Source organism: Crinia signifera, chromosome 9 (assembly GCF_055691185.1).
Source record: "Crinia signifera chromosome 9, ASM5569118v1, whole genome shotgun sequence".
Taxonomy (NCBI): Eukaryota; Metazoa; Chordata; class Amphibia; order Anura; family Myobatrachidae; genus Crinia; species Crinia signifera.
The window spans coordinates 117,135,722-117,161,938 of record NC_139225.1 but is presented as its reverse complement, the minus strand read 5'-3'; the positions used below and the strand labels follow the sequence as shown (position 1 = coordinate 117,161,938).

At 46.1% G+C, this 26,217-nt stretch overlaps 1 protein-coding gene across 2 annotated transcripts; it reads right to left on the bottom strand.

Moving 5' to 3' along the window:
* Positions 1-639: 639 nt before the first annotated feature.
* On the bottom strand, positions 640-25,529 carry TMLHE (trimethyllysine hydroxylase, epsilon). Of its 2 annotated transcripts, none has more exons than XM_083159572.1 (8): positions 25,397-25,529; positions 13,643-13,877; positions 10,661-10,837; positions 9,617-9,896; positions 8,870-8,989; positions 7,146-7,382; positions 3,591-3,729; positions 640-1,218 (listed from the first exon to the last, which is right to left on the bottom strand). In XM_083159572.1, the coding sequence occupies exons 2-8, from the start codon at positions 13,821-13,823 to the stop codon at positions 1,087-1,089; spliced, it is 1,266 nt and encodes a 421-aa protein (XP_083015698.1). In that variant the 5' UTR covers positions 13,824-13,877; positions 25,397-25,529; the 3' UTR covers positions 640-1,086. The 2 variants fall into 2 exon arrangements, with proteins under 2 accessions (XP_083015698.1, XP_083015699.1); XM_083159573.1 differs by lacking the exon at positions 25,397-25,529 and adding an exon at positions 15,973-16,094.
* Positions 25,530-26,217: the final 688 nt, after the last annotated feature.

Here is a 26,217-nt window from a genome sequence, read left to right as displayed (position 1 = left end):
ATCCCTTTGCTAGCAGGAGAAATCATTTAATGGTCGCCCACTTGTCAGTATGTTATCATCATTTCTTATGTCTATGGGAGGGGATTCAATTGAGGGTAAATGGATTAGCTTGACACCCACCTTAAAAATTGTAATTATCCCATAGGGTAGCAATACCTTTTGGCCAAATAGCCGTACAAATGAGCCAGATGAAGGGTGCTCTTCAAGCTGTTTTTGCTGGCGTTTAAATGCTGAGGCAATGGCCATTTGCACCATTCACACTACATATAACTCCCCTGTAGGTTTGGATAGAGTTAGCTGTGTGTTTGTCTACCTCATTTATTAAGGATCACATATACAATGCGATCCGGGAGGAACATTACCGCCCAGGATCCCATTGTAACACCGATAAAACAATTCTACAATTTAGCCATAAACTGGCCGTGTGGTGTCACACTGGAGTACAGATGGAATCTAAAGCGAAGCTGATAATAAGGCAAATAAACTGAAATACATGTATGGTGAAACAAGGATTCCTAAGGAGAACCACACTAATGAGCCTCTCAGAGCATTTCCCAAATATAAAGTATATAACCTGATATCTGGAATAAAAAGTAAACTTTGAATGAAACGTAACAGAATACACAATAGACTGCGATGTATCTATAAAAGCGCACAAAAGCACTTTATTACGTCATGATAAATCCAGAATTGCTTATTCTCTGGAAATTATTTCATGTATCGTTGTAACTTAATGGCAAATTCTCACAATCACACAGCTTCCGCGTCTTTACCCAAAAGCCTTTTCCTCCGAGACCTACAGAAGCACATGATCAGAGCACGGTGTAAAAAGTACATCTTTGTGTTGTGACGAAGATAACTGAAGATTTTTTTGTAAAATGATAAAAGATTAAAAATACGAGTTTATAGCAGAATGAACAGTTCCGATTTGGACAAAAGGAATAAAACGCGTAGAGCATCTTGCTAAAATGTGTTCACACGAGCCCGAGGATCCATCACATTGTGGCAGGGAACGTGACCTTGGGATATCCGTGACACTTTGGTTAAATGGCTCTGGCTGTTTCCTGGTCTGGAAACGTCTGCTCGTCAGGCTTTTAGGCCCAGCAAACGTGCAGTGTTCAGCACATCATCTCGAGTAAGGTAGCATCCGCAAAGCTGTCTATAGCCTGTAAAGGACTCCCGTCCATGCAGTACCCTCCAGTTATCTACAAATAGTACCTGCAACAACAAGGATGATTAGATTCTGAACACACCACGTACAAACCAATTATTAATATTATACAAGTGAAGTGCGGTGAGGTCGATAGCTGGGGAGGCACTGGCTAGTATCAGACACTCTCTGTCTCCTGCACCACACATTTATACTATACTGATAGTTCTATGATCTGTGTTACCAACATTCCAATGGACCAGATGTATCAAGTTTCAAAAAGTGATAAAATGTAGAGTGATAAACAACCAGCCAATCAGCTCCTAACTGCCATGTTACAGGCTGGGATTGGCGAATAACAGGTAAGAGCTGATTGGCTGGCTGTTTATCACTCTCCACTGTATCACTTTTTGAAGCTGGATACACCTGGTCCTTAATGATGTAAACTGCCCGGCTCAGAATGCCTTTTTACAAGATGCTCAGCTACAATATTGGAGACACATCATTTGGTAAGACAGCGGGTGTCACGTCATAGGATATGGGCTTTAAAGAAATTCACAAAAATTTAGCAAAGTAGATGCCAATATTACAGAACCGATATTTACACCATTTGTCACACGATTTTGACCTTTGCATATAAATAACCAAATATGCCAGAATTCTGGGAAATGTCATATATAGTCGAGGACTTAATGCACTTCCCAAAAGTTCTTTAGGAGCATTGGTTCCTGAACAATACTTAAGGCACCTCCAGTGCGGGTTGGTCAACAGGAGGGATGCCAATCCCGGGGCATTTTTTCAATCCCGGAAACACACGAATGGAGCCTGGCGGGTGGGCGAATGAAGCCGGGCGGACAGGTGAATGGAGCCGGGCGGGTGGGCGAATAAAGCCGGGCGGACAGGTGAATGGAGGTGGGCGGGGGAATGGAGCCAGCCATGCGTGCAGTTGAATCATGCAGCCAGGACAGGAGGACAGTGCGCCTAGGACAAGGCGGCTGTGTGGCCTGCGCAGCGTGACCTCTGACATCCCTCACGCTGAGCGGAGCCGCACCGCCGGGGATGAGAAAAGCGCATGCGCAGTCTAATCCCGGGATTGGAAACTCCAATCCTGGGATTGAAATCCCAGCATTTTCGGTTCCAAATCCTGGGATCCCGACAATCCTGATCCCGGGATTGGCCACCCTATTCAACAGTAATTAAGTACACAGTCATTAGGACATGCACTATTGGTAATAGGTCAAAAGGCTCTAGGTCGACATTGACAAAAACCGACAAACTTACTTCACAATCCAAGTGGACATAGAGTTAGATGATAATAGTGTCCCCAGCTAGTCATGCGAGCAGACGCAGTACACATACAGTGACCTTGTTGGCAGATTTCGACATTTTCCTGTGTCAACCATTTCCATGTTTACCTTTTGACAATGTTGACCTAGAGCCTGTCGACCTTTTTTTGTGTGCTGACCTACTTTATCTCTGTCTATGGGCCTTATTCAGACCTGAGCTAAGTACAAATTTTTTTGGAAAATGGGCAAAACCATGTGCACTGCAGGTGGGGCAGATGTAACATGTATAGAGAGAGTTAGGTTTGTGTGAGTTATTTTGTTTCAGTGCAGGGTAAATACTGGCTGCATTATTTTTACACTGCAATTTAGATTTCAGTTTCAGCACACCCCACCCAGATGTAACTCTCTCTGCACATGTTACATCTGCCCCACCTGCAGTGCACATGGTTTTGCCCATTTTCCAAAAAATTTGTACTGAGCTCAGATCTGAATAAGGCCCAATGTTATCTCTTTTCAAGGCTTAGAACATAGGCCCTTTAGTACATAGGCCCCTGTGACAAGGAATCACATACACTGGTTAAAGATGAAGTCTGGTTCTTTACTCTCAGCAGGTAGACAGCATTCCAGGATAACAGATTGGCAGTTCCCAGGTTACAGCAATGTCAGTTCTCACAATAAGGATACTTCTAGAGAATCCCTAACGTAATCCCCGGACTCCCGCAAGCCTATTGCACAGGCACTACCTGCCATTGGGAACATCAACCTTCTAACAGAACATATAACAGGAAGCACCAGGTGCTGCTAATCAGCCAGTGATTCCTAATACAACCTAGGAAAACCCGGGCTGGATCTCCATAGCCCTGCTGCTGTTCTAAATCCTGGACTGGATCTTCAACCATTTCCCTCATGTGGAAGTATGCTGTCCCTGACACACCCCGTTGTCAGAAAGCGGTCTTCTATGAAACAATTTACAATGCAACCCGAGCACCAAGGCACGTGAACCCCTGAAAACAGGGCTGAAGTATCATAAACTTGGTAACAGCGCACAAAGAGAGTCAACCACCACAAACAGATGCCAGATAAACTACAGCCTTTGTGTTTCACAGAAAGAAAAAAAATAAGTAAAGAGAGGAAAGGAGCTTTCCCAAACCTACCTTGCCTGGTTTCAGTTTTACCCATAGCTCATTCTCCGGCCTCCTCAGCTCATCAGTCAGGGCTCGGTGCGCAGTGTACCAGCGGCGCACTAGGTCATAAGGAACCGTGTTGATGACAGCACGGTCATAGTTGTTGTACCTAAAACAAATATCATTATTAAAGTAATAGCAACATGTTACCAGACATGACTGAGCAAACAATAATCTGGTCCTACAAAACCAAACTACTCCTCAAGACCCACGTCTTTCTCAAACCCAGCCGTATCTCATACTAACCCTTTCATCCATGCGTCACCCCTGTCTGACACCCCTTTAAAATATAAGCTCCTCCAAGTAGGACCCTCTCCTTTCATGTGCTTTTCCTTCTCTTACTTCTATCTTCTACACCTAATTCCCTACAATGGCATCTAACCCTCGGTTTCTGTCACCCTCATGTACTTGGAAAACATAGAAGTAGGTGACAGGACAGAGGAGGTCATTTAACAATATATGCAATTTATTAATAAAATACCATAAAAATGGCAAACATGTTAAGATAAAAAAAACCCGTAAAAAAATGTTGAGGTAAGACTGTCTTACCCAGAGGGTGTTTTGGAGCCTGGGTGGAATAAAGCAAAGTGCAGTCCGGTAATGCACTCTGCTAGGCTCCAAAAGTGTGTCCTGGGCAGAGTCTCCTCCAATCCCGAGTCACTTCACAAAACCAATGTGTATCAAGCCTACTTCTGGCATTTCTTCAAGGGCCAGAAAAAGAGGTGGGGCTAAGGTGCGGGTGGGCAGGGCTTCAGTCAGAGGGGCTTGGCCTAGCACTGCGACCCCCATTTTCATCGTTTTCTGGGGTGTGCCCAGTGCTGGGCAGCCCCCGACTCCCTCCCCTCTCTCTATGCACTAAAGAGGTGCCGTGTGCAAGGCAGAGCAGCTGTGATCTCTGGCTCGCCCCAACTCCCCTTATTCCGCCAGGCTGCAGGAAGCTTCTCTCAACAATAAGAGACCCGTGACCAAACCACAAGCAGCATAGAGGCAGCAGCCAACACGGAGAGTGGGAGCAGAAATCAGCATTATGTGCTGCCTTGGGGCAGTATGTGGGTTGATCTCTAGTCTTCAATTGAACAGCTTTAGGCACTTTAGAAACAAACAACACAACACAAATGGGTGCTGTAGTGGGGTGTGATGTGAAGCTGCTACTATACACGGGATTGAGAGTCCCTTAGAGAAAGACAAAAAAATACAGAAAAAATAGTAGCACTAGCAATATTAAAATTAATGGAATTTAATAAAGATAAATGGTACACAACAAGTTAAAACCACATAAGCACCAGCATCTGTAGTTGATTGGCTGCCTACTTAGAGGGATCCGTTCCTATTATGCCGCCTGATTGTATCCGGAAAAAGCAAATAAAGTCTCCTTGTTGTTATGGAGATATAAATAATAACCGCAGTGGTAGTCCAAGTGAGGATTATTCCTTTTTAGGATTGCGTCTCAGCAAAGTCCATCAAATGGCAATGGGGGGATTCCCCTGGGTTTCCATACAAGCAGTGTTTAAAGGTGGAAATAGCACTCCGGTGGCGGCCTGACACGCGCGCCGCTGATTGAGCGGCTGTACAGGCTCAGAGCACAGATCATGTGTTCACCCCACATGACCATCTGCGCCCCACGTGTTTATTATCCTTCAGTATGATAGGATCTTGCCACAATTGTTTATATAACTATGGCAACAAGCCTACTTACGTAATAAGGGTCTAAACAGATCTGACCAATGAAAGAACAGAGAACTCTGAGATAAACGCTATTCCTTATTGCATTAATTTATATTATTTTACGTTGTTATGCATGTTCTATTGATACCCATTGCCTCCTTGTTCATTCTCATATGTCTCCTCTGTTTTTTTATGTATATTTAAACTGTGATTGTTGCTGAATCAGCACAGGTGCACCTAGTTCCTCATTATGAGAAGGGTATATAAACCCTCAACTACTGCTCAGTAAATATCCTTCGATAAAGCTACACCTAGTTGTAGCGAAACGCGCCAGCCACCTTTACGCCAGCTACTTGTATGGAAACCCAGGGGAATCCCCCCATTGCTATTTGATGGACTTTGCTGATACGCAATCCTAAAAAGGAATAATCCTCACTTGGACTACCACTGCGGTAATTATTTATATCTCCATAACAGCAAGGAGACTTTATTTGCTTTTTCTGGATACAATCAGGCGGCATAATAGTAATGGATCCCTCTAAGTAGGCAGCCAATCAACTACAGATGCTGGTGCTTATGTTGTTTTAACTTGTTGTGTACCATTTATCTTTATTAAATTCCATGAATTTTAATATTGCTAGTGCTACTATTTTTTTCTGTATTTTTTGGGGAACTTTAGGTCTGTGATCCGATTTTCCTTGGCATCTACAAATTTATTAATATCTGTCCAGAGGGTGAAAAGAGCAGATCATTTTCAGAACAAAGCAGCGATTCATAAAAAACAGGCGTTCTATTGAAGTTGGGTTGTTGCCCATAGCAACCAATCAGATTCTATCTAGTATCTTCTAGAATATCTTAGTACATTTACCCCTCTATTTTTCCAATAACTACAAATCATCCAGAAAAATGCAGGTTCTTGGTGCTCACAGGCGTGATTACCTAACCTACATACATGATATATAATGTACAGTAGAGGATGCGTAGTAATCTACAGCAGTGATGCTCAGCCTTAAGCTCCGTACACATGAAGCGATTGGTCGCTGAGCTCTGCAGGGGGAGACTCTTTGCCAGAGGAAGCCGTTGGTCGCAGGAGCAGCAATCACTTCAGGGATAGTGGCGGGAGTGCGCTCCCGGCCACCGTCGCCCCATACATTCGAGGATATGGTCGCTTAGCTACTACATCCCTGACGATACGGTCGCTTAGCTACTACATCCCTGACGATATGGTCGCTTAGCTACTACATCCCTGACGATATGGTCGCTTAGCTACTACATCCCTGACGATATGGTCGCTTAGCTACTACATCCCTGACGATATAGGCTGTGTGTATGGGGCTTTATTTCAGCTGGGAGCCTTGGTTGTGCACCTCTAACTCATACAACATGGAATAATGTGAGACCTCTTGTTACCCTATGATTGTAGGCAAAGACCCTAGCTATGCATGGACTGGAATAATAGTGGTATGCACATGTGTGATGATGGACGAGAAGACACCAGGACTGTGTGATGTCCACTGCAGAGCATCGCACAGAGTCTTATTATCTGCTGTCTGTATCCTGTCAGAGCCTGTTCCCTCTCAGCTTGTATTATAACGGTGCCCAGTTCATAAGCATAAAGAACTGTGGGGCAGATGTATTAAGCCTTAACAAGAGATAAATGCAAGGGTGATAAGGAGAGATAAACGTACAGCCAATCACCTGCTAAATGCCATGTTACAGGCTGTGTCAGTAAGGAGCTGATTGGCTGGATGTTTATCTCTCCTCATCACCCTTGCATTTATCTCTTGTTAAGGCTTAATACATCTGCCCCATTATTGGATATCAGTAATGTATTCATTGTATTATACACATGGTACTCACCTAATCATATAAAGCTCTTTATTCCAGGGATAAACATTTAATACTGGGCCGATCCCCACCATGTGATTGTGACTTCCCACTGTATTCTCAATGTATTCGTGTTTCAGCGGAACGTTGCTGAGCAGGTCAAAATGTTCTCTGTGATGCTCACGGACTTGTTCAGCGGCATAGAAGCCATCTACCAGCAGGGTGCGCCCTCCGGTGCCGTCATGCCGCAGACAGTGGAAGAGCTGCATACTGGGGGACACAATAACCGGAACGCCATGTCAGCACGAAAATCACACGCTCGCCAAAACTCTGATTGAATGAGACTCAATAATAACAACAGCAGAAGCAGGTTTACTCGTGAAACAGAGACGACACATTATTTACAGGCAAAATAAACATCTGACCTGAGAGTTTAACTTCGCTGAAGAACCATTGACTAGTGTTCATTGTAGCACACTGCATCTTTCCTGCCTGGGGTGTTGCTCTCTGCTGTGGTGCTCCTAGCACAGTTTGGTCTGTATTTCAGCACTGATATGCAGACCAGGCCTGTGCTAGATGCACCACAGCAAAGAGTGGCGTCCCGGGCAGAGAAGAAGAACTGCGCTGGATTTGAACGATTCAGGATTCTAAAATAAACACTAATTGGCTGATCTAGTTTCGTAATGGTGAGCCTATAGTGAGACAAGACAAGGCAGCAGATGTTGGCAAAGGGCAAAATGAAATGATTGACTTCTACATCTTTATTGTGATTCTAGTTGTATTTCTCAGGACACTACAGTGAGGCTATGCCTAACAGATGATAGGGCGGACCATTTAGCTTTTTCATGGTACATCTGTATATACAGAATACATGTAACCAATAGTACTAGCAGGCAGGAGAGCTGACTGTTGTCTGCCCTGTGCTGCCCTCTGCTGGTGGAGTCTTTGTGAACAGATCCCTGGCTCATCGCTGGGCTACTCAACCTGTGTAATCAGAATCCGCTTTATTGGACAGGTATACTTGGTTATACTAAGAATTAGATTTGGATGTGCAACCGCCAGGTAGGTAACATGTAAACAGTGGAAGTACAGATATACATAGCATATACAGATATACACTAGATGCACCCTGGGGAGGGTGGAGGACAGGAACAGGGGAGACACGGGGAACATATTTTGACTGAGCAAAACTTCTTGGAGGTCATACATTTGTGACTTTATGGAAAAGACTTGTCAGGCTTCTTCTGGCAATAATACTGATCATGTATAACCCTAAAGGGTCCATACACCCTGGGTGATTTTGCCCAGCGTGTATGGACAGCGATAATGGGGACAAATCGATGGGCTGAAAATCGCTCGGTTTACACATGCTGAGCGATTTTTTCCCTTCTGAGTGATTTTCCCGGGGGGTGGACGACTGTCCATAGCAGGATGATATGGAAAGCCATCCACCCCATCACTCATCTGCTGGTTATACAGCCGCCGGTGATGATGAGGGAGCGTGAATCAGCGCTCACCGCTGCCCCGTACACACCGGGCGGATTATGAGCTGAAAGCAGTTCAAACGACAAATCTGAGCAGCTTTCAGCTCAAATTTGCTCAGTGTGTATGGGCCTCAAGATCACTATTCCAGTGAAAACCTACAAGGTAATATTTGGTGTCTGATAACTGCTGGACACAGTGCCTTAGCCAGAGAGCTGCCTTCTAAAAATGTGTTCTATCTACTGGAAATTGAATGAAAAGGAAATTGAACTCACCCACACGGTTCCTGGAAGTAGGTGGTATCTGTGTGTCGGTCTAGGGCTAGCTTAGTATACGCTGTGTCTCCCCTTGAGAAGTCAGATGTGAGATCCCACATTTTACCATAAATAGTCTCTCTGCAGATTATAAGAATACGATGTTAAATGACAGGTTACCTAACAAGTACAGCCAACGTTACACTAGGATGGAGTCCCAAAACACAAGGCGCTCATTTCTTTATCATTCTGCTTTCAATAATACATCTGATTCCTTTGAAATAATAGTGGTGTATTAAACTGCAGCTGACTGATAAAGAAGGACACACAGGAAAGGTAAGGTGGCAGCAGGGTCTCCCCAGCCACCTTACTTTGCCATATTTCGGTTTTGGGATATCCAAATAAGGGATACTCAACCTGTACTAATACTTACAATGCAGCAAATACAATGCATGAACCTTATACCTCCAACATGAAGGGTGGACTGAAATCGGAACCGCAAAAAGGTTGAATATCATCAATTCAGTTCTATATAGATCTCTATACACAGAGAGGACATCATAGATGTTACATTTAGATAACAGAAGGTGGCTGCCATTTCTCCTACTGGATTTCCAAAGAGATGTCCATGCATAGATGGCATTTAAACCACCCCCCCCCCCCCCCCACCCCCATGGTATACGGACACCTTTAGATAAATCTTAATTAGGCGGGTGTTACTCCTATAAACATACCAAAGGTATAACCCTTTGTTCTAAAATAAGTTACCGAATATGGCTAATTCTCTTCGCCACTTCCTCGGTGTCTTCCCTGGTGGGCGGAACATCATCCACAAAGGCAATCCCGTACAGCAGGAAGTTGTGCAGAAAGTCTCTCAGCCCCTCGTCTGTCTCTAGGAAGTCTGAGTAGCTGACTGCAGGTACGTCAGCCTCCCGGTAGATCTTTGCATTCCATAATATCCGTGGCTGCACAAGTTGCTGCTTCTGTCCTTCATAACTATTCTGGCACAACCACTCCAAGGCATAGCGAGTCATGTGACCATCTGGCCCTGTTACATGGGAAGACCACAGAAGACGTATATGCTTAAGATCTACACAAATTAAAGTGGACCTCAACTGAATGCAGCATGTTTGAAAATGAGACAGACAGTAATCACTGCAACTGGGCACTAGCTAGGTGGTCTGGAAAACTGTTGGTAGATATCAAGGACTGATGTGGCCACCACTGTCCCCAGAAGCCTGCCGATCATATAGATACAATGGGCCTGATCCAGGTTCATTTGCAAAAATCAAAATTGCGGCTTCTTTCTGCTGCATACTTGGGGCACAGCACAGGGCAAGTCCCTCCCAACGACGCAATTGCAAAATAATTGCAATTGCATTTGTAGGCTGTGCAGCCTAGATGCAGGGTAATGGCATAACAATAGCAGACCCCATGGTGGCGGGGAGGCACTGCGGAAGTGTGGGCTCCAGGGGACTGCAGGGCTATTGGAACACCGCTGCCGCATCTGTGCTGTGGCCTTGACCCACAGATTTAGTTGTCTGCGGTCACGGCTCCCCTCCTGGCTTCTGTTGCTGTGAAAACAAACCATCACAAAATGTCCGCCCCCATACATTAGTTTTTGAGGATGCTAGAGGAGGCGGCGGCCTTCCCAACGCATCACTCAAATTGCAGACGCATTTTCCCAGGATGCGACCGCAGTTTGAGCTTCACGCATTCGCAGAATCGAGAATATTTGCAAATAGCAATTTTCACACTTTAGCATGGCCTGCTGAATTAGGCCCAATATACTAAAAGTACTGCGTAACTTACATGTTAGGTATAGGGTGGTCTCATCTACTCGGACGGTTGCAGGTTTGATATCCAACTCCACGCTGGCGGTGTCCAAACTGCGTTGGTTGGTTTTGGTATTGTAGCAAGAAGCTGAACGACAATGATCACGCAGCCACACGTAGTCAAAGCGCATACAGGTGCCAGAGTACGCCAGTTCTGCAGAAATGGATGCAATGTATGGTTAAACTCAGCACTGTAAACAGGTTGCACTAGATAATATACTACTATTATACTGTGCGACCTATTCAACTGAACGCAGTACATGTATTTTTCCTGCAGCGTGCGAGATATCGGGCAGCTGCAGGGTTTTTGGTATTCAATTATATGTGAGAATTTTAGCTGCGGTAATTTCTATACTACAGTTTTCTTGCAGCTCTGGAGAAATCTTTATTTTAAAGTAAGAAAGTTGGAATTTTGTTTTAACCCCTTTTTTGGTCACATTGCCTTCGTACTTTAAAATATTTTTTTTTCTGCATGGCTGCAGTACTCCAATTTTACCACCAGATGGCAATGGTCAGTCTGATGTAGCCAAATGACCACAACATCTGAATTTCGACAGATTTACAGCAAGATGACATTAAAAAAATTCTAAACAATGTACAATATCTTACTGTATTATAATTTATAAGAAGGTAAAACCTGTTGAATTTAATACACTCCTTGACTGCCAAACTTTATTATTCCTTAATGGGGAATCAGGATCAGAGATATAGGAGTCAATTCAATTGTGGGTGATGGTGCAAGTTGCTGTGGAACAAGCTGGCAACTCGTAGCCTGATGTTCATCCGATTTAGTGTTGGTATAATTTCAGAAAAGCAATAGCTTTATTTGTTATACAGCTGTAATTGTAGGCAGTGTGCGTATTATTCACAAAATGATTAGACATACCGTATATACTCGAATATAAGTCGACCCGAATATAAGCCGAGGCACCTAACTTTACCACAAAAAACTGGGAAAACTTATTGACCCGAGTATAAGCCTAGGGTGGGAAATGCAGCAGCTACTGGTACATTTCCCTGTATAATAATACCAGGACACAACAGGCTGCTCCCCTTGCATAATACCAGGACACCACAGGCTGCTCCCCTGCATAATAGTAGGGCACCACAGGCTGCTCCCCCTGCCTAATAGCAGAACACCACAGGCTGCTCCCCCTGCCTAATAGCAGGACACCACAGGCTGCTCCCCCTGCCTAATAGCAAGACACCACAGGTGGCTCCCCCTGCATAATAGCAGGACAGCACAGGTGGCTCCCCCTGAAGAGGACACCACAGGCTGCTCCTCCTGCACAATACACCACAGGCTGCTCAGGCTGGGACACCACAGGCTGATCCCCCTGCTCACCCCTGGGACACCACAGGCTGATCCCCCTGCAAGGGACACCACACACGGAGGGGGGAGGGAGCAGCCGCCCCTTACCTCCTCCAGAATCCGACTCCAGGGGGTTTGGGGTGTGCCGCTGACTGGCTCCACTGGATGATGGGGGGGGGGGGGGGGTACGCGGCCACCGCCACTGCCCTGCCGTCCACTTCGCTGCCCGACTCCACTTTGAACAAAGGCACGGCTACGGCAACATGGCCGCCGGCCTCCTGCAATGAGGACATGTATAGTGCAGGAGGCCGGCGGCCATGTTGCCGTAGCCGCGCCTATGTTCAAAGTGGAGCCGGGCAGCGAAGTGGATGGCTGGACGCAGGACAGAAGCCACTGACTCGAGTATAAGCCGAATGTAGGCTTTTTCAGCTAAAAAAAAAGGCTGAAAAACTAACTCGGCTTATACTCGAGTATATACGGTATTCATGTATGACTGCACAGTTATAATTATCCTGTTTGCTGTGCTGTCTGTTATACCCGTCTGGCTCTTTATATGTTAATAAGAAATGAGAATGAGTGATTTTATCCTCTTATAGCTACATGTGGATTGTAATACCCCTTAATAACTGCTCTAACTGGACATATGATCGGTCTAACAGCCTGATCGCACCATATGCAGGTTATGCAATTAAGGGGGAAATTTACTAAAGGAAATTTGTTAAAAATAGGTTTATTTGTATCCAGAAATACACTAATTTTTGACATTTACTATACCGAAAATACGGCAATTCGAATTCGTATTGATAGCACATCAATACGAATACGTATAAAATACCGCCTGTCGGCACATGTCGGCTAAAAAAAAAAGTGAAACACCCCATGTCGACCTTTTAACTGTTGACCTTCCCCGTGTCGACCTAATGACCCTGTCGACCTAACCACATGTCAACCTTCTGTCATGTTGACCTTAATGCATGTCGACCTTGTGAAGTTGACATAATGCTGGTCTGTCTAGCGACCATATCCCAAGTAGCCAGTGGATCCTGACATTTACCCACCATGAGAAATGTAAAATAGGTGTGTTCATTATCTTAGAACATTGTTGCCATTTTGAATTTCAGGACCAATCCTGCTGCTTCGTACATTTCGCCACCGTGCGACTGCCCTCTTTCAAACGATAATGCCCCTAAGTTTATTAACCCATTGAGTGCCAAGAGAATTTGTCAAAATAGGTGTGAAAATTGTCACGCAAACCTTTTTAAAAAACCCTTTGAGTGTCAACGTTCCTGCGAGAGATCCTCAAAATATCAGTTAAAAATGGCAGCGCCGCTCGCAGGGACTCTTCTTTCTCTGGGTGCAATGTTTGGCTGTATTTCTATTTATATATACTGAAAGAACAGTCGCTGTGGGCGACACCGGCATGTTCAGCGGATATTTTGAGGATCGCTCACAGCAATTCAGCATGTAGCATTCAGCATATAGGCCGTATAATTCAAACAAAGTTGCAGGGTGTATAGATTTTCATAATATTTGGACCAGAGATCAGCTACATCGGTGATGCGAGAATTATAACAGAACACCTTCCAAACTGCTGTATGTTCCATCCAAGAAGGCAGAATGCTGTTAGATGTGCTCGGGTTAACTCACCGAAATGATCTCTGTGCAGAACCCAGGAGCACTCCTGGACATCTGGGGCTGTACTGAGCCATCGCGTCACCAACGAAGCAGTCGGATGGAATCTGGGTGACCAGCGAAGCTGTCCTCTAACTCCCTTGGTGAGCAGCCCCCTGGTTCCCGGATAGAGCCGTACCAGCCTGCGACACCACATGCTGTTCCAGGAGAGAATGGCATCAGAGCAGGGTGAAGGTAAATCAGCGGTGGTCTGTAGGAGGGAGGGGATACAGCCTGGTGACTAACAGTAGTGACAGTATGGGATTTAGGAGAACACAGTAACAGCAAATACACAGTGCAAAGAAAATCATACCAGAGAATGAACATGTATAGAGCATGAGGACACCAAGTGACACGGTAACGCTGGGAACTTTTCAACATCTATTACGCCAGCAATATTTGGCACTGACACAGCAACAACAAGTAATTAATGTCATACTTGCCTTGCGCACTGCCCAGATGGAAAACAAATGTCACCGTGTTCCTATGAGAATACGCTGCTGCTTCCTATAAACTTACACTCGACTATTTGGTTTTTAAACGGCAGCCGGATCCTCCCAAGCTTATTAGTGGGAGACCAGGAACAGGTTCTAGATAAGATGACCCATAGGCAGACAATACCGTTCTAATGAAACATTTGCCAGCAGGGCACGGGTAACCCAATGCGGGAGGTGCTGGGTCAGCTGTTTACCGCTTATTGGTTGTAAAGTGCACTTCAAACGCTGCCCTCAGATCTGCTTTCCTTATTTATTACATTAAGCCAAGAATTACCCAATAAAAAGGGCACAAAATGAACTCTGCACGTTGTCAACCGTTTCCTGTTTAGAGGACATGTTGCTAATTATTTTACAGATTAACCCAGATGGCTTGTCATTTTTTTTTATTATCCTGACTCCGAGTACATTGTCTGAATATCATTATGAGGCAATTAAGTTCCAACCACTGGAAGGAGATCACTGAATTGTCCAACATTGCTGGGTCACTGTATCGTACAGCCCACCAAGAACCTCTGCACTCTGGGGGACTACTATGCAAAAGGCTGCACCTATCCTTGGTATCAATGCCTATTCTCCCTATAGATTGGAAGCAGGCGAGCAGGACCCTCCTTGCCTGTCATTACCCAGCTGTGTTCTATTAATTCCAATTGGAAGGCTCAAAAGAATAAGCTGCGTTATATAAGAATTCTATTACATAAATAGGAATTACAGCAGCCATTCATGGGGTGTGGATTAGTAGGTAGACAGTGTCTAGTTAGTCAATCGACAAATGGAAAAAGTCGACATGAGAATTAGTGCAGTGTCTACACTCGTTTTAGGCACACCTCTATCCGGACATGGATGGTGAAGTAAGAACAAGCTGTTTTTTTTTAAAGAAAAAAAAAAAATCATGAAAAACATGCCAACCTTGTATTGTGTTCATTCTAGCACCCGCTAGCTTTGAAAACCCATGCAGTTCCTCTTCCCTGCCTGGGGTGTCGCTGTCTGCTGGAGTGCTTCTAGCACAGTGTGGTCTGTATATCAGCACTGATATGCAAACCAGACCTGTGCTAGAAACACCCCAGCAGACAGCGAAGAGGAACTGCATGGGTTTTCAAAGATAGCGGGTGCTAGAATGAACTCTACTTGTCACATGTCAACCTTTTTCGTGTCAACCATTTGGGGTAGACCTATTGGACGGTTTATCTAGAAACTGTCGATCTATTCAGATACAAATATGTAGTAGTATGAAGGATTATATTACTATTAGCAGAGTGGGAATCGATATTGATGATCACAGAGGTGCTGGGCTTCCCCCAGCTATCTGATCAATGGGATTAGATGTTGTGCGTATGCAAGTGGCAGCGTGGACCCAAGGGCTGGCTATTTTAGCTGGACGCTGCTAGAAGAGCCTAACTTGAACACTACATCTGAATGAGGTGTACATGGACTTATAAGACTTGCAGGGGACAAGAGTACACCACACAAAAACTTACACCCCATGATCCTATAACTTATGGTAATTTTAACAGTGGCTAAAACACCCAAAATATACATATCCAAATAATTGGGGAAAAAAACAAAAGTACAGTAACTGGGGAAAAGGTTACAGACACAAAACCAATGTAATAATCCACAAACAAAGGCGATACAAAGATGATGAAACTGAGCCGGGTAGGACTGACCCCCATCATATTTCCGGCATTTCTTTCCATGTGCCATTATACCGTACTGTGGCATTGCCTACTAGTGTTATGCATGTGTCCTATACATGTATACTAGTTGGCATGTACTTGTAAATCTAAACCCAAACCCAATAAAATGACAAACCTGGCCTCATGCAGCGTCTTGGAAGTTCCTGCTGACAGACTAGGATCTGTGCTGTGACACGTATGTCAATGCTGCATAACTTCTACGGTGTCAAAGGTTAGTAAGGAGTACAAAGTAGTATTAGTAAGTAAACCAAATGAGGATTTAAAAATGAGGGTTAAAGGTTCTTTAGACTCCAAACAACAGAAATCTGGATCAGATTCATTGGGCAGGTGTTACGTCCAAATGTCAGATTTCCTTTAGTTAATTATAAAGGAACGGAGAACATAAATGGCTGAGTTTGTATTAAAGCTAAAGAGAGCAATTATCTGTGCATCTTGGTAAAACCATGTTGCACTGCAGGTGGGGTAAGAGATTTAAGCGAAATACACTCAGGGGGCGTATGTAGTGCGGCTCTTCTACGCATACAGATCAATGCTTTTGCACTGCGCATGTGCCATTGTGCACATGTGCAGGGAGGGATTTGGGAGTGCAGTTGCAGCAAGACGTATGTCGCAAAGTGATTGACAGTCAGTGTAAGGGCGTGTCAGAGGGGAGGAGTCGGGGGAACACTGGCGTGCTATAGTCCTTCAGATTGCATTTTGTGGGTGTGCATACAGTAGAAGCTGCAATCACACTCGCTACTGGAGAGGCCAGTGCATCCTGGGAGATCAGCTCAACCTGTGTGTCTATATAGGCACTCAGGATCTGTATGTTGACCCAATGTGCGACACACCGTCTGCAGTCATGTGGCACCTACATATTAAAAATCACTGCCACAGGTGTTGGAAGAACAACCACACATGAATGACCAAGCGATGGTGTGATGCAGTGATTCAATGTAAGGATACACTGCATCATGCCGCACACACTGTACAATCCGCTGTACAACAGGGCAGCATATCATAACAAGCTGCATGCAGCAACAGCCATGGAACTGTCCCATTGGGTGTGCAGCCCATCCAATGGGACAAAGCTGTAAAGGATGGATTAGGGGTACACACTATATGATGTACTTGATATATTGTCCCAGAACAGTAATTATAATACGATATGAGTTTTGCAGGCTACATGCAAAAACTAGTATCTACCCTGCATGCAAACAAAATAATTGTATTTGCACCCATTGCATTGTTTGTTCCTAGATACAATGTAACTTTATTTAGTTTGTTTAACTTCCAACTTAAGGTGTGTACACACGGCAGATCCTGCCATGAGATGCGAGTCCCGATGCGATCAGATCGCATCGCACGGCATGCTAGAGGGGCACAATTTACACTATATAGTGTTGCCTGCCCTCTCTATCTGGCTGCCGATTTGCGCTCACACGGGAGCGCGCATCGGCAGCACATCGGGCGACTGTCACCAGGAGTTCGCGACTGTCAGCAGGAGTGCGCCCCCCCGACTAGCCCTGAAACGGTCGCAGGAGCATGCTCCTACGACCAGCGGTTTCCCCTGGGTATCTGCTGTTTCCCCCTGCAGCTTCCCCAGCAGTGTCTTCCTTTTCATTAGCGACCATCTGATGAAAACAAGACACTGAGCAATATATAGCTCTATGAAGCTTGGAGAAGTGGTATCTATCCCCATAAAGAACATTATGTGCAGGGTGATACTGTACCAGCCAATAAGCTCCAATATGTAAATTGACAGTAAGGAGCTGATTGGCTGAAGCATTATCCCCTTGCACAAAACGTTCATTATGGGGATGTTTGCGGCTAGTTCCCCTTCGCCGTAAGGACCTGGGGAGGAGACGGGGCAGGGATAGGAGGAGCAAGGTCTGAACAAGGGACACAAACGGAACCTCGCGGACTCACTTCGCTCACGGAGGGTTTGTTCCTTCACTATCCACGCCACCACTAGTTGCCCTTAGTAACCAGGCGACGAGCAAATTGAGGCACTGTGCCCGAAGCGTGGTGAGCGGAGCGAGCCCGCGAGGGTCCGTTTGGGTCCCTTGTTCTGACCTTGCTCCTCTTCTACCCATCCCCTCTCCTCCCCAGGTCCTTACAGCGAAGGGGAACTAGTCACAACCTTATGGGGATAGACACTTCTCCAAGCTTCATACAGTACATTTACCCCTCAGACTCTAACAAACATACATATAGATATTGTTACTGTCACCGAGTCATTGCAATTCTGACCATTTCTATGTGTAAATGATGAAAGTAGCCATGCCTTGCTTTTAAACAAAGAGCATAAACACAAACAGAGGCTTCTGGTTGTCATAAATAAGCCCCATGAGGTCATTGTCTAACTTGTCCTGGACAAGTTACTTTATGTCATTGGGCTTAGTTCAGTGTAAATAAATGAGCCCCTTATGTACATTACCCTACCTTCATTATATAATACAGCAGGCCCTATGAACATAGAATGTGACAGCAGCTATGGTGTGGTGGCCCATTGCACCTGCCCATATACACACAAACACACACTAGGGTTCATTTTTGGTGGGAGCCAATTAACCTACCAGTATATATTTGTGGGAGTGTGTGTGTGTGTGTGTGTGTGTGTGAAGGGGGGGGGGGGGGGGGGAGGCAGTAATGTTAACATTGCATCATCTCTACTAGGCATTACAGCCCAGTTGTATAAAACCTTTTTCCTCATTTTATACTATGCACAGAGAGTCATCACTAGAGCTGGAAGCAGACAACCCACTATTGATAAGGTTCTGCACATGTACCTATGACCAGGTGATTTGTACTGTGCTTACATGCTCTGTGTTTGCTGCCTGCTTTCACTTTAAACTCATAATTTAGGTATGTACCCACCTTGCATGTTCTGGGGGGATGAGTGGGATTCTGAGCGAGATAGAACACCAGTGAAGCATGCTACAGAGGGAGATGCCATACAGCGAGAGAAGTAAATGAGACAAGTAGCCAATGGACTCTGAAGGACCATACACACTGGGCGATTTTGAGCTGAAAGCAGCTCAGTTTACTTGTTTGAGTTTCTTTCAGCTTGAAAGCCGCCCAATGTGTACAAGCAGGGCTATTTTTGTGCAGGCTCCAGCAGGAACTGAGGCCCTTATTCTAGTTCACTCTTTCTGACAAAATATTTCTTAGATGGACCAAACCATGTGCACTGCAGGTGAGGCATCTAAGAAATATTTTGTCTGAAAGAGTGAACTAGAATAAGGGCCTCAGTTCCTGCTGGAGCCTGCACAAAAATAGCCCTGTGTACAAGGCAGCAATGAGTGCTGATGCGTGGTCCCAAATTATCGCTGGCCTGGCCGCTCATCTCAGAGGGACGGGGTGGATGGCTTCCCATAGCGTCCTGCTATGGAAAATTGTCCACCCTGGAAAAATCACTAAAACGGGCAAAAATCGCTGACTATGTATGCACTTTTTCAGCACAATGATTTTCCCCATCACCAATCAGCATACACGCTGGGCAAAACAGCCCAGTGTGTATTTACCTTTAGGGCAGAAATTCAAGTGTTTTTTCCTGCACAGCAATTCAATTGTTGCTCCATTCGGGCGTGAAGAGCTGCATGGTAGGGGGGCATTTTAGTTCCTCAGGAGGCAAGCTGAAATGTGCAAAAAGTCAGCTGTTTGAACACCCAAAAGTTTAGACTAGGCTAACCTTGACACACCAACTGTTGTTGAACTACTCATCCCAGCATGCCCTGCTACAGTTTTACTATTTGGCCATGCTAAAACTGTAGCAGGGCATGCTGGGATGTGCAGTTCAACAACAGCTGGAGTGTCACTGGTTTAGATGGTGTTAGCCACTTGACTTGGCTAAACCAGGTCTGTTTTGGCGTGATGTTGCCAAAGAAAACACCACATCTGAATACCGCTCTGCGATCTCCCTTAAGGCCCCCATACACTATGCGATATGGGAACGATTTCGCCCGATTCGGATGAATCGGGCAGTGAAATCGGCCCAAATCGCACTTGAAGACATCCCCTCCGATCCGATGCGTGGTCCCGTGCGCATCGGATCGGGGTCGGGAGGTCGGACTGCACATAAGATTTGCCAAATCTTATGTGCAGCCCAGCCAGGGAGCCGTGCAGGGGGACAGCAGCGGGCGTGGGATGCCAGGTGTGGTATGGGACTCCGACAGTCATTATCCCGACGTTGGGATCCCGACTGCCCGGAGTCAGACAGCATGGCGAGTGCAAAAAAGCCCCTTGCGGGCTCGCTGGGCTCGCCAAGCTGCGGGCACGGTGGCTCGCTACGCGAGCCACCTATTCTATTCTCCCTCTATGGGGGTCATGGACCCCCACGAGGGAAAATAGCGGGTGGCCGTCGGTCACCCGGCTGCCGGCATTTTGACAGTCGGGATGCCGACGTCGGGTAAATGACTGTCGGGATCCCGACTGTCGGGAACCCATCTGGCACCCGGGATGCCGGCTATAGAGAGCCAAGCAGGGGGAGGCTGCATATGGCGCCGGGCTGGAGGAAGCTGTGTTGCGGTGGGGTGACAGCGGGAGGCGAGCAGGGAGAACTTGATGACATGACGCTGGCTGCCGGGCAGCGCTGCAGCGGTGGGAGCCGGGAGAAACAGATAACTTAAAAAAAAAAAAAAAACGCCCATAGAGATGACTAGCAAGCCATTGATTGGCTGAGACCTCTCTCAGCCAATCAGCGATTGGCTGAGAGAGGCTGCCCGGCAGCCAGCGTCATGTCATCAAGTTCTCAACTTCTCCCTGCTCGCCTCCCGCTGTCACCCCACCGCAACACAGCTTCCTGCTGCCCGGGTCCCTATGTAGCCTCTCCCTGCTCGGCTCTCAATTAGCCGGCATCCCGCTGCCGTCCCTTGCACGGCTCCCTCCTCCTGCAGCTCCCCGGGGACTGCATATGATAAATCCATGCGATTTATCATATGCAAACCTTGGCACATCAAGTGCCTAATCGTGCTTCCCCCTCCCGGGGAGCTGCAGGAGAAATCAGGTCCGACTTGTCCCTAGGACAAGTCTGACTAATGTATGGGGGCCTTTAGAGGCAGATTCAATTAGCCATGGAACTGATCCCTTGGCTAAAATTCAAGTTATTTATACCCCCTCAGGGGCAGAAGTAATTACACATGGCACTTTTTTTTGCAGCTGTAGCTCCAGGTATTTATTCTGTTAAATTACTAGCCAAGCCATGTGTTAACTCATAGGGGTAAATTGCTAACTGGTGATGTTGCCCATAGCAACCAATCAGAATTTGTCTTTTGCATCCTAGAAAATGATTGACAGAATCTGATTGGTTGCTATGGGCAACATCACCTCTTCATTTTTAGAAGCCTTAGCAAGTACCCCATATAGTCCAGGAGCTACACCACATGGTAAGCCCCAGATAGTGCATTTCAAGTGGATTTTACCCCATGACTAATTGAATCTGCCCCTTGCAGTGTAAAAATAAAGCAGTCAGTATTTACCCTGCACAGAAACAGAATAACTCACCCAAATCTAATTCTCTCTGCACATTTTACATCTTCCCCCCTGCAGTGCACATGGTTTTGCCCATCTAAGAAGGATTTTGTCAGAAAGAGTGAACTAGAATAAGGCCCTTTGTGTGTTAAACACTTGTACTACTTATATGGAATGGGATGCGGTACTTTGGTCTACAGCATGATGGTCGACACTATTACGTCGACATACATAGTTCTAGGTCGAAAGGTCATTAGTTCGACAGGTCATAAGTTCAACAATGTCTAGGACGACAGTCAAAAGGTCGACATGGGGTTTTTCACTGTTTTTTGAGCCAACATGTGCCGACAGGCGGTATTTCATGCCCTACCATCCACTAGGGCATGGTGGGAGAATAAAATAGTGTGTCGAACATAGCGAGGCACCGTGCCCGACGCATCGCGAGCACAGCGATGTACTTCAAACTGTGTCCATGTCAACTGTGTTGACATTCAAGTAAAAAAACAGTGAAAAACCCCATGTCGACCTTTTCACTCTCGACCTAGACATTGTCGAACTAACGACCTTTCGACCTATACCCATGTCAAACTTTTCCCATGTCGACCAAATGACTGTCGACCATGATGCTGTAGACCAAATGATCCCAACCCATATGGAATACTCTACGGCAGAGCTGGGCAACACCGGCCCTCTAGATGTTAATGAACTACACATCCCAGGATGTTTTGCATTAGTTTTGCTATGTGGCCATGCTGAAACTGATGCAAGGCATCCTGGGATGTGTAGTTCATTAACATCTGGAGGGCCGGTGTTGCCCAGCCCTGCTCTACGGCGTGCTGCTGGTTTAGATAATTACACATATACTAGGTGATTCATCGCGCCCTACGGGCGCTCTTCACACCGTCGTAAGGGGCTGCGCCCCCTTAATTTGTGAACATTTGCATATGAGAAAGATGGTTAGAATTGTATGAAAGATGGCCTGTATTGCAACTTGAGTTATAGGTGAAATGTGTTAAATAGAGAGCATATGATTTGGAAGGGGCTGTGTATTGTTTTGTTTAATTAAAAAGCGGTTACAGAGTAAGATGTACATTGATAGTGTGGATGGTACAGTGACATTTGTGGGTGTGGGGGGGGGGGCTATGTGTGCATGTTGTTTAGGTGTGTGTGTGCAATAGTATAGTAGGGTGTTTCTGAGTCAGCGGCTCCCCACTGGCGGAGGTCACGACACAGGAAAACAGGAGGCTGGGTAGTGATAGGGGTGTGTGGGCATAAGGGGGACTAAAGAGGAGGGTGGGAGATACTGTGCAGCTTCTGCCAGTGGGTGAGGGTCCAGCTTGGCAGTACAGGAGTACAGGATGGTGGCCCTTAGTCAGTGTCTCCTCCTACTGGGTGAGAGTTCGGGTGCATGAGAGCAGGAGGCTGGGCTATGAGGCATGATAGGGGCATGTGGGCAAAACAGCGTCAGCGACTCCCCAGTGGTGGAAGTTACGGTTCAGGAGAGCAGGAAGCTGGGTAGTGATAGGAGTGTGTGAGTATACGGGGGACTAAAGAGGGGCTTAGGGGTGCCGTGAATTGCGGGAGGGGCGCGGGGGTGCCGTGAATCAAGGGAGGGGGGCGCAATTGTCGGCGAATCGCGGGAGAGGGTGGGGGTCCGCAAAGCGTGGGAGGGGGCGTGAATTGCGCGAGGGGGGTTGCGAATCGCGGGAGGGGGGTGCGCGGGGGGTCCGTGAATTGCGGGAGGGGGGGGCACGGGGCGCGATGAATCACCTAGTTGGTTATATATTCTTGTAGAAGGATGGTAGGATGTTGCTGTCATTCAGAATGCATTTACATAAACAGTAATAGTAGCAGTAAAAGGTCTGACTTAAAACACCTACAGTAAAACAGAACAGGTGTTATATATTATACAAAGAATTGGTTGATGATGTGTAGGTTGACGTGCACATAGTTCATAGTTGTCACTGGAAAAAAATTGCTACAAGAAAAAATCAACACAGAAAGTTCAACACATGTAAATGTTGACATAAGTGTGGCACTTCATCGGTGTCCATGTCGACACATGAGAATGAATATGAAAACATAAAAAAAAAGAAAAATAAATCTTCAAAAACTCATGTCAACCTTTTTCATTGTCGACCATAGCCGTGCCAGTGTTTTGCATGTGCCATTTAATCCTGGGGTTGCCGTGAATCGCGCGCGGGGGTGGGGGGGGAGGGAGGAGGTGAGGGGTGTCCGCGAATCACGGGAGGAGGGGTCGGGGATGGATGCCGTGAATTGCGGGAGGGGGGGTCGCGGGGGGGGGGGGGTGTGGGTGCTGCGAATTGTGGGAGGGGGCGCGGGGGGTTGCAGTGAATCGCGGGAGGGTGGGTCGCGGGGGCTTGCCAAAATGACAGGAGGGGGGTCAGGGGTGGGGAATCGCGGTAGGGGGGGTCGTGGGGGGCACCGTGAACCGCAGGAGGGGGGGCCCGGGGGGTTGGCGCGAATCGTGGGAGGGGGGGTCGCGGGTGCCGCGAATCGCAGGAGGGGGGGGTGTCACGGGAGTCAGCGGGGGTGCCGCGAATTGCGGGGGGGTGTGCTGCAAATCGCGGGAGGGGGGTCGCGGGGGGTGCCGCGAATCGCCACAAGAAAAAATCAACACAGAAAGGTCAACACATGTAAATGTTGACATAAGTGTGGCACTTCATTGGTGTCCATGTCGACACATGAGAATTAATATGAAAACATTGAAAAAGTGAAAAATAAATCTTGCCAACCTTTTTCATTGTCGACCATAGCCATGTCAGTGTTTTGCATGTGCCATTTAATGGTGGGGATGCCGTGAATGGGGGGGGGAGGGAGGTGCATACCTCCCAACATGACCCTCTCCAGGAGGGACACATTGCTCTGTTTCTGGACTTTCTTCTTAATTTATGGATTACCATCACCTGTGCTTAAACACCTTTCTTATCAATTACCCTGTTTAAAACAGGTGATGACAATCATAAATTAAGATGGAAGTCCACAACCCAGCGTTACAGCTCCAGACACACTTTGAGTGACAGATGTAGCCAAATATATAAGAGATAGAGCCATTAAATAAATTTTAATGCGTCAGATCGCTGAGAACTTGCTGACACTGACAGCGTTTCCCAGCCCAGTCACTTTTTACTGATGCCTCTATATTCTTGGGCTATGGTCACTAGGTCGACAATGGGAATGTCGGCAAGCATTAGGTCGACTAATGAAGGTCAACATGCATGAAGTTCAACAGGGTTATTAGGTCGACATGTGGAAAACAGGCAGTATTTCATACTCTACCATCCACTAGGGCGTAGAGGGAGAATATTATATGCCCGAAGCATGGTGAGTGCAACAAGCCATGTGAGGGGACACGGTACACTGATACGGTGTCCATGTCGACTTCTGACCCAGTCAACCTTAGCCATGTCAACCTAGTTCAAGTGTCCACCTTCACACAATCGACCCTATGACCCACACCCCTTTGTTCCATATAAAATGTACATAAATGAGTCACAGATTTTGCAGACAGCAGTCTATACAGAAATAACACTATAAAACAGAACATGCAAATGAAAGACATAAAGTGCAGAGTATAGGACAGTCTCTGCTTGCATTCTCCTTTGTTCCACATAACAGACGAATGAAGAAAAGTGTGCAGCAGCAGGGGGGGCTGACTGTGGCTCTGCACGGGTCACCACATGCTTGCCCCAGCCCTCATTAATATGCGATATATATTTGCAATCTCATAACATTTTTTAAACTAAGCAATAAATTCCTAATGTGATTAACATGTAGATTATGTCAGCAGATCACACACTGCACCCTGATCTCAGCACACACATACATTGCACACACCATGCAACTCTTCTTTCATGCAACAAATAATACACAAGCAATTGATCCCATGTGACAACTCATCATGTAGGAAAGACCATAAAGAACGCTGCAGAAGGAGAACTACATAGGCTCCGACAGGCAGCACGATCCTCACACAAGTGCATCTACATTTACAATAATAAGGATAAAATGAAAGTAATTTAGGAGACTCCTTGACCAGAACAGGCCAAGGATGGCGAGTTACTTACTTGATGTTTCTTTTTCAACTGGACTTCATTCAGTTCTAGAAACGGTGCATTTTGGGAGATGTAGTTTTCCGACGGCGGCTTGTAATGGCTTGGAAGCAGTAAACCACTACATCTCCCGGCATGCACGACCCGGTGCGCATAATGAGAGCCAACAGGCGCTGGAGGCATTAGGATGATGGCAAATGTAGTTTCTGTTAGATAGCATCTGCGTGATGGAGGCAGGGTTAAAGCAGAAGCTGGACTACAATTCCCATCAGGCTATGCAGCCGCGGTGCCCTGAGGGTTAAGTTGGAATGTGCAGGGAGGGGAGAGTTTTTGTCATATTTATTATCACACACAGAATGATAGTGTTGTTATTACGTGTCTGGAAGCAAAATGCGAACCGTTATCTCATCCGTATGCAAATTTTGGACATGAGTGGAGAACTATATCATTTATTGAATTACTTAGTATTGATGAACACTAGTTTCCACAAATTATATTTAAATAATAGTTTCTATATGATGTTATGTATCATGCCTGCTATGTGGACCCACAAAACCTTAATGTAGGAAAGGTGCCTATTCTCAATGGGGTATATTGTCTGATCACTATGTACCAAACTAAAAAGAAAAAAAAAAAGAATAAACTTCATGCCTATGGAGGAGAGGGATTTTGCAATCCCTCTCCTGTGGCCTCTGACTCCCTTTATGGGGCTGATTCAGACTCGATGAACAGCAAATTTGAACCCGTTTTTGATGGTGGAGTGCACATGCGCATAGTCGCTCATGCGCCTGTGAACACCGCTGGAGAAAACGCCTTCGACGTTCGCAGAATGATGG

Bases quoted from the DNA above. Each gene is read 5' to 3' on its own strand.
- TMLHE (XM_083159572.1), bottom strand. From the start codon at position 13,823: ATGTGGTGTCGCAGGCTGGTACGGCTCTATCCGGGAACCAGGGGGCTG. The intron at 10,838-13,642 runs GTGAGTTAACCC...CCATTTCTGCAG, and splicing joins TCTGCACAGAGATCATTTCG to AACTGGCGTACTCTGGCACC. The intron at 9,897-10,660 runs GTAAGTTACGCA...CCCATGTAACAG, and splicing joins GACCACCCTATACCTAACAT to GGCCAGATGGTCACATGACT.